This window comes from Tachysurus vachellii, chromosome 3 (genome assembly GCF_030014155.1).
Source record: "Tachysurus vachellii isolate PV-2020 chromosome 3, HZAU_Pvac_v1, whole genome shotgun sequence".
In the NCBI taxonomy this organism is placed as follows: Eukaryota; Metazoa; Chordata; class Actinopteri; order Siluriformes; family Bagridae; genus Tachysurus; species Tachysurus vachellii.
In genome coordinates, this window is record NC_083462.1 from 15,195,094 (window position 1) to 15,203,995 (window position 8,902).

The 8,902-nt window shown below is 40.9% G+C and overlaps 1 protein-coding gene across 3 annotated transcripts; it reads left to right on the forward strand.

Moving 5' to 3' along the window:
• Positions 1–321: 321 nt before the first annotated feature.
• rab5aa (RAB5A, member RAS oncogene family, a) lies at positions 322–7,112 on the forward strand. Of its 3 annotated transcripts, XM_060865944.1 has the most exons (8): positions 322–485; positions 1,364–1,476; positions 2,817–2,899; positions 3,043–3,266; positions 3,777–3,928; positions 5,033–5,155; positions 5,703–5,796; positions 5,922–7,112. In XM_060865944.1, the coding sequence occupies exons 4-8, from the start codon at positions 3,101–3,103 to the stop codon at positions 6,029–6,031; spliced, it is 645 nt and encodes a 214-aa protein (XP_060721927.1). In that variant the 5' UTR covers positions 322–485; positions 1,364–1,476; positions 2,817–2,899; positions 3,043–3,100; the 3' UTR covers positions 6,032–7,112. The 3 variants fall into 3 exon arrangements, with proteins under 3 accessions (XP_060721927.1, XP_060721926.1, XP_060721925.1); XM_060865943.1 differs by lacking the exon at positions 2,817–2,899; XM_060865942.1 differs by lacking the exons at positions 1,364–1,476; positions 2,817–2,899.
• Positions 7,113–8,902: the final 1,790 nt, after the last annotated feature.

Below are 8,902 nucleotides of genomic sequence, written 5' to 3' on the forward strand. Positions count from 1 at the left end.
AAAAAGTAAAAGGTAGTTTAATCTAATTTTGAAAAAGTAGATTGTCTTAATATCAAAACCTTAAGTTTTCTCTGGACTCAATGACAAATACATGTCTGACCTTTGGAACGAACCAAAAAACTAGAAAATGGCATTCATGACGATTTATGGTGATTTTATTTCTTTGCCTACATTGACGCTGATGCATTAAAGAGGAGGGGGTTCCCTGTACCAAGATGGCGGCTCTATTGACGCATTCATTCTAACGTACTGCCGTAGCGAAGGCGACATCTAGTGTATATGTCTATGGTGCAGTCTGACGTAGCAAAGAGGGGCGGAAGTTGTTGTTTGTGTTTTGGTTCTAAAAGGGAAGTAAAGAGAAGAGACAGAGCAAAGAAAGGGGACGAGTTCGGAGCTGGTGATTAATGTCCACTCACTGTAACGTCCCAGAGAAACACACAATTATCCCCACGTCACGTGTCACAACTGTGTCTGCTGTCATCCAGGTAAAAGATATCATGGTGTTAATGTGGTGTCGCAGTTCAGTCTGTCAGGTTAGCCTGTTAGCCTGTTAGCCTTAGTGACAGGAAATATCAGACCGAGTGCAGTGGATCCACACGTGATGATGTTACAGCGATAAGATAAGATGTGTGTTTACTGTGATTTGTGTCAGAAACTGGGCGGTAAAGCTGAGAGAGCTGTGTGACAGTGTGATTGGTTTAATGGTGGTTTCACAGCTGTGTGTCCTGATGTTGTGTGTCCTGATGTTGTGTGTCCTGATGCTGTGTGTCCTGATGCTGTGTGTCCTGATGCTGTGTGTCCTGATGCTGTGTGTCCTGATGCTGTGTGTCCTGATGCTGTGTGTCCTGATGATGTGTCCATGCTGTGTGTCCTGATGTTGTGTGTCCTGATGTTGTGTGTCCTGATATTGTGTGTCCTGATATTGTGTGTCCTGTTGCTGTGTGTCCTGTTGCTGTGTGTCCTGATGCTGTGTGTCCTGATGCTGTGTGTCCTGATGCTGTGTGTCCTGATGCTGTGTCCATGCTGTGTGTCCTGATGATGTGCAGTGACAGTGTTCCAGCTCCATGTCTCTATGCTGTGTGTCCATGCTGTGTGTCCTGATGATCAGTGTTCCAGCTCCATGTGTCCATGCTGTGATGAGTTGTTGATTTGTGCACTGAGACACAGGGTCTTGTGCTGAAATAAGGCAGCCTCCTAATTCACATTATTTCAGAAGCAAACAGGAACCTAGAAGACGGTCGACTGAAACACTGGATTGTTTTAACCTAAATATTCACACTGCCAACGGAGGCACAGACCCACTCCTGATACAGCAACTTGCTTAAATCAACCTAATTGGCTGTTCTTGTCCATCTGCTTCAAGGTTCCGTGTCCTGAGATACTTTTCTGTTCAGCACGGTTATAGAGTGCTTGTTTGAGTCAGTGTAGCCGTCCTGTCAGCTTGGGTTGTTCTGCTTTAACGTCTCTCTCAACAAGGTAAGAACTGACTGACACTTACTGGATGTTTTAAGGTTTGTTGCACCATTCTATATAAACTCTATACAGACTGTTATGTGTTAAACTAATGTTTAGTTTCTAATGTACACAATCCGGACCATGTGGCACAACAATGCCACGGTCACTGAGACATTTTATATCTGTTTTAGATCCTGGGGAACGATCTGGAAAGCTTTAATGGGAAATGTCAGTTTACTTATCACTATCATCAGGACTGCACTTTTGTCTATTTCCTTTTTATCGATGTAACATTTGTACATATGTATTTATAGGTAGAACATTTTTCATTGCTGTTAAATCCCCGGAACCACAGACTTGTTAAACAGGATGACTTGTGAATTGGCTTGTACTCTGCAAAATTCAATACCATGTTTGCAACCTAATTATATCTTATTTACCGAAGCCATCTGAACACGCAGGAGAATGAGAACAGGCTTTCTGAAGCAAACAGAGACACATAAGAGCTTCTTCTTGTTGTTATGTCGTCTAATTCTAAACAACTGTCCTGTTGAGCCTGAGGCAAAACCTTAAATGCCAGAAGATTAAGCCTCGTGCCTCAGACTCTGTGCACTGCGATGCATAAGGAGAAATAATAGTAATTCCTGACAGTCCATGGTGGATCTCGCTTGGTTTGAGAATGTATTTGTTGTGCCGATCGGCGCTAGTGTGAGAGATAGGATGATGTTTTGAACACAAACACAGCAGCAATAACATTCAGCATGGAGACGGAATTATATAAGAATATCTTTGGGTTTCTCCATTCAGGTAAATTGGAACTAAGTCTCGACTTTACCTGACAGATTTCTGTGTTTCTGACCGTAAAGCTCAGCTCGGTGTGTAATGATGGACTTTTAGGTGAATTTGTTTCGAATTTCACATAGACAGTGTGTCTTGTATTTGTACACTAGGGGGTGGTGTTAAATCTCTCAACCCACAATGTACTGAAAAGCGAAACCAAAAGCTGAGCATTTGACAGGATTAAAGAGAATATACAGAAGCTCCTTATATACTAGAAATGATCCCCTGTCAAGAAACGATTAAATAACCTTCTGTCTGTCTACTGTTATAAGTTAAAGGTGATATAAGTGCTTATAATGTCACAGTCCTCAAACTTATCCCCAGACTAATCCCTTTTGCTATGCTTATCCATAAATCCCTGATTTTTTATTTCAGAAATTTAATGAAATAAAATGAAATCAATGAAATAATGAGTTTCACTGCAGACACAATCATGTATGAATGAGCTTTTAAGTAGCTGACAGTTTGCCTGTTAGCGCAGTTAAGAGTTATTGATATTTATTTTTGGTTTTTTTTTCCAGATTATAATTTTACATTTAAAATGTATCTGAACGCGAACATTCCCAGCTTTGTATCGTCGTCTGTTGATGTCATTTTCAATACAGTAAGTTTGATCTGTAGGTGTAATAGTGTAGAACTGGATTAGAGTCAGAATCCTACAGCTGTATGATGATGAGTGAGCTGAAACCTCCAGACTGTTGGTCTACATGAAAAAACACTCCTTTCTCTCTGTTTTTTTATATAAAGCTCTTCCTGTAGCAGTACAAAGTGAGTGTGCCTGAAGAGAAGGGGACCTACAACTGTCATGGCCAATCGGGGAGCGGTGACTCGGCCCAGCGGGTCCAACGCGGCCAATAAGATCTGCCAGTTCAAACTGGTGCTGCTGGGAGAGTCTGCAGTGGGCAAATCAAGTCTCGTGCTGCGTTTTGTTAAGGGCCAGTTCCATGAGTTTCAGGAGAGTACAATAGGAGGTAAGCGACTGTGTGCGTGTGTGTGCGCGAGACATGGGTATGTGCTTCTTCATGTAAATGTTAAGTCACTTTGTCACACTCAACATGCCAAACACAAAGGTTTTACTTATTTACTTATTCAGGGGTTTGTAACGATCTGTTAGCTCATTAGTTATCACCGGCTTTCACTCTTTAAACTCTATCATCAAATCAGCATGTGATCGTCGCTGCTGTCATTCAGCACCTTGTGGTAGAAATTGCTTGGATGTTGGTGACAGGTCGAGGTCACGTGGGGTGTCAAGGTGTCACTACGTTAGAAGACGTGTAGAACATGACAAAATAAATACATAAAGCTGCAACCTTAACAAAAATTAGTTTTAATTCAATAAAATTTTATTTTTTATGTGTATAGTGCTTTTAACAATGGACTTGGTCTCAAAGCAGCTCAAAGAAAAATTAAATGATATTTATCCCTTTTTTTTTTTCAGTCACCTGATTTTTATGTAAGTTTTTTTATTGGTTTTAAACCAGCGGCCTTCCTGACACAAATGGTGTGCCTGGATGACACAACAGTGAAGTTTGAGATTTGGGACACAGCCGGGCAGGAGCGCTACCACAGCCTTGCCCCCATGTACTACAGAGGAGCTCAGGCTGCTATTGTGGTCTACGACATCACCAATGAAGTGAGTCACTGGAGAGGCGGACATTATACTTTTATTGTAGGTTTTCTGATTCTTAAACAAAAGTGGTGTGTGTGTCCGTGTGTGACCGCGTGTGCCTGTGTGTCCCCGTGTGTGTCCGTGTGTGTCCGTGTGTCCTCGTGCTAAATGTTATCCACAAACTTAATAAATTACATTTACATTTCCAGCATTTAGCAGACGCCCTTATGCAGAGCGACTTACATATTACTCATTTTATACAACTGAGCAATTGAGGATTAAGGGCCTTGCTCAGGATCTGAACTCACAACCTTCCAATTGGTAGTTCAGCACCTTAACCACTAGGCTACCACATCCCTACTAATAATGTGTACATTAAGCAGCCATTTGTCTCTGTGTTCCTGTGGGGTTTTGAAGGACAATGACACAATTATCTCTACAATCAAACACATCTAGCAATGCTGTCTCACTGAAATACCGACTGTTAATCTACCTTTTCACTTCATAGCTCTCAGTCTCTGCTAAGTCTTTAACACCTTCTTTAACTTTAAAGCTTATAAACAAGAAGTGAAGTGCTCAAAATGTGCTGCAAAAAAGATCTGATTCATTGATTCGAGTCAGTGCTAAGCTGTGATGCTAAGCGATGCTAAGTGATGCCAGAGTGAATTAAAACATCTCATAGAAACTCCAAGTGTTTCCATCCTAGAGATCTGGAGCCACACAAGTCTCTTGATAATTTAGTTCAGATCTAACAGTGACTGAGTTGCTACTCAAACAGATGCCAGAAATGGATGAGTCAGCTGAACAATGCTAGCAGGCAATAAGCAATATAAATAAACATGTTGGTGAACTAGCAAGCTAAAACCTCTCAGTCTCCTGCTGTCGTTTAACAACCAGCGAGGCACCGCGATCAGAAAGTCAACTGGGAAAGCAGCGCTACATTAACTGGACAAAGAACTGACTGAATATGGACTGATATTTCAGAAGAAAAGTGTGTTACTCTGCTAAAATGGTGGATGTTTATATACGAGAATGTAGGTTTTTATTTATATTTATAACAATCTCTCTCTCTCAGCACAGATTATGAGTATACACTGATGCGTAGTGTACATTTTTTTTTCTGTATAGGAGTCATTTGCGAGAGCAAAGAACTGGGTGAAGGAGCTCCAGAGACAGGCCAGTCCAAACATCGTCATCGCTCTGTCTGGAAATAAGGCTGACCTTGCCAATAAGAGAGCAGTAGACATCCAGGTGAGTGTTCCACTACACCAGTCATCTCTACATCAATGTGTGTCTACAACAGAACTAACTCAACTTTATCATAGTCTGTAGTTTATTTATCTCCGGCTTTCTTTTAGAGTGCAGGTCAGACGTGTAAACTGAGAGCTCGTCTGCTTCTAAACGCATCAAGTCACTAACGAGCCAACAAATTAACACTAGATTCGCTCATCACAAATATTTCAATATGAAAGTACACATATTGGCCACTTTAATAGGCACACCTGTAGCTCTGCTTATTCATGCAGGTTATTCAGTCAGTCTGTCATGTTGAAGCAGCAACATCACGAACATACAGGTCCAAAGTCTCGTCTTACCCCTAAAAAAGTCCTGGTGAAAAAGACAGGTATCACTGAGCTTTTCCTCATTCTTCTGTTTGAGCTGAAGCTCTTGACCTATGTCTTTGTTGGAGATTATGGATAACCACATAGGTGTACAGGTGTTCCTGTTTCTGTTAGATGTTTCTATACATTTCCATAGACCTTGTGTAGACTCCTCTCTCAGACACGCTGTTTTACAGGAAGCCCAGTCTTACGCAGATGACAACAATTTGCTTTTCATGGAGACGTCGGCCAAGACCTCCATGAACGTGAACGAGATTTTCATGGCTATCGGTAGGTATTTTATGTACTTAGATTTTTTATTTAGATACTTGCTTTTAAGTGTCTTCTCTCTAAGCGGTGATCTTTATTAGTCAGTTCAGTAAATGCAGCTTTTCTTTTGTGCCTTTTTGTTCCAGCTAAAAGATTGCCGAAGAGTGAGCCACAGGCCGCTGGAGCTGGCAGCGGGGGCAATCAGCCTGTGATACTCACCGACCTGGCACCACCCTCCAGAGTGCACTGCTGCTAACTAATCTCAAACAAAACATCTCAAACACCCACCAAACTGTTAGCAAGCCAACTAACGCAAGCCCTCGCCCCACCTCAGACTTGTTTACGACTGTAACTAATGTCATGCCCTGCTCTGTTCCATTGCATAACCCAGTGGTCAGCAGTGAGAGAAATCCAGTCCTATCCCTCTGCATTCTTCCACTGCTCTGTCTTCTAATGGTTATAGCTTACGGTCAAACATTACGCTCTGCTTTCACATTAGAAAACCTTTTTATTTTTTTTTTCCTTCATGCCATCAGTTAGCCTTAAGCAAGAGGGGTGTGACCTGATAGTTATAGACTCTGTAGTCTCTATTTCTCAAACAGGATCTTTCTTTTCTGTTGCCTTTTTTTAATTTTTAATTTTAAGAAGTATTTTGCAGATTAACGAATGCACGTTTCACTACAAGGCTTAAACATGACTCAAAATGTTAGCATTGTTCAGTGGCACAAGCAGTGAGAGAGGACGAGACGATTCCTTTCCCTTTCCAAAGCTTCCTGCAGTATGTTGTCCACACGGTTCAGCGCCACGTCTACATGCCTCAACGGCAATGTACAATTATTTACTGCACAAAATATTTTAATTCTACTGCCTAAAAACTCTTGATAACATCTTTTTCTCTCACACACACATATATGCAGATGGCATACTGAAGATTCTATTGCCACACACTCTCTACCCTGACCAGGGCTTTACTGATTTGTCAGTTCTCATGAGATCCATGTGTGTGTGTTTGTGTTTGAAAAAGATTTTTACATTTTAACAGATAGTAAAAGTTATTTTGCACCCAAATTTTGTCCTCTTTTAAGTATACTGGTAGAATAGTCTTCTCTGGAACCCTGTCTTTATCAGACATCAGTGTGACGGAGACTCAGAGACTCTGCCTGTCTTTCTGGTCTTATGACACATGCCTTGCACTAATTTTGTGTGAATATATCTGCTATCTGCTCTGTGTGTGTGTGTGTGTGTGTGTGTGTGTGTGTGTGTGTCTGTCTGTTTGTGTGTGTGTGTGTGTGTGTGTCTGTTTGTCTGTGTGTGTGTGTAACATACATTAACACTTACATCCTATGAAGGGAAATAAGTATTTGGACACTCCGACACTTTTGTGCTATTTAATATAATTTAAGTGCAAATATCTTTTGACTTTGCACTTATACTATCTATTTTAGAATAAGTTTTTGTCACATATATATTACAGCACAGTGAAATATTAGAGAAACTATCGTTTTAACAAACTGGTCTGTTTAACCTGTTGGTTATAGTGCTTTAGATTAATCCCTTTGAGTGATATTCAGTAATGTTGCCCCTGAGAACTCTTTCATTGCTTAGGCTTGGGATCGGCACTGAGAATTAGTTCCCTGCCCAGGAATCGAACCCGGGCTGCGTCCATGAGAGCATGGGATTCTGCTTCTGTTCCACCAAAGGGTCAAAAGTCATGTGGAAATATTCACTGTAAATATAAATATAGCAAAAAGGTGTCCAATTATTTTTTTACCCTTTGTGTGTGTGTGTGTGTGTGTGTGTGTGTGTGTGTGTGTGTGTGTATATATATATATATATGAATTTACTGTAAATAGGGTGTTGCAATGTAGTCAAATTTTCCATTTACTGTTACAGAACTAATGCATAATAAGGACATGGCATTGTCTAGATAATCATTAAAACAAAAAACAGTACAGTAACCAGAAACTGTTCTAAAGTTTTGAATAGAGGTTTGGACTCAATGTTTCTTTTATTCCAAGAAATTGTTAGTTTAACGACTATCTGATAAATGTATGTAGTGTTATTAACAAAATAAGAGAAACACATTTCTGGTGCTTTTGTTGGTCTCATGTTTTTTTTAAGATGACTGCTGTCATGTGTGCTGTCTTGGACATGATGCACTAGTTTCCAAAAGTATGTAGACTAATATAGAGTAGGTCTCCTCGTGCAACCAAAACAGCTATGATCTGTTGAAGCATGAAGCATGAACACCACAAGACCTCTGAAGGTGTGCTGTGGAATCTACACTAAGGGTTTAGCAGCAGAACCTTTAAATCCTGTAAGTTATGAGGTGGAGAATCCATGGATCTGATGTGGTTGTCCAGCAAATCCTGGGAAAGATGATCTGGATGCCAAATCAACATCTTGACCTGAACATTTTTGTCATGTTCCTTAAACAGTACTGAACAGTGTTCACAGTGTATCAGGGAGCATCCCAGTCATCTGGCCATCACAATCTGGCTCTTTTGAGAACTTGTCTAAATCCCACCCCTTGACAGGTAACGAGATAATCAATGTTCTTCACATCAACTGTCTCACAATGTAATGTTATGATTTGTGTATTTGGAGCAAGGCTGAGAGATATGTGACATTGATGTTTGGTGATGAGGACTGGGGTTCAGTTGATGTTCCAGTTCATCCCAAAGGTGTTCAGTGGTGTTGAGTCAGAGTCAGGGCTCTGTGCAGGACACTCAAGATCTTCACTCTAACACACCACGTCTTCATGGAGCTCAGGGCTTTGTGTTATTGTTCAGGGACATAAGGGAACAGTGTTTGGACTCTTAGTTCCACTGAAAGGGAACTGTAATGCCACAGGATACAGAAGTATTTTATGCAACAGAGTTCTGCCAACTTTGTGGCCACAGTCCAGGGAAGAACCTCTTAAGTGTTATAGTCAGATGTCCACAAACCTTTGGTCATACACTATGTTTACATGGATCTTAGATTTCTTATAACATTGTTAGCCTCTTGATTATCGTGCGATCGGTGGATTATTTTCTATCCTAAACAACCCCTCGATCAACATGTTTGACCTTCAAATTTCAGTCGCAGGGCCCGGTGCTTTTTTTGCGCTAGCTTCGTATCCTCT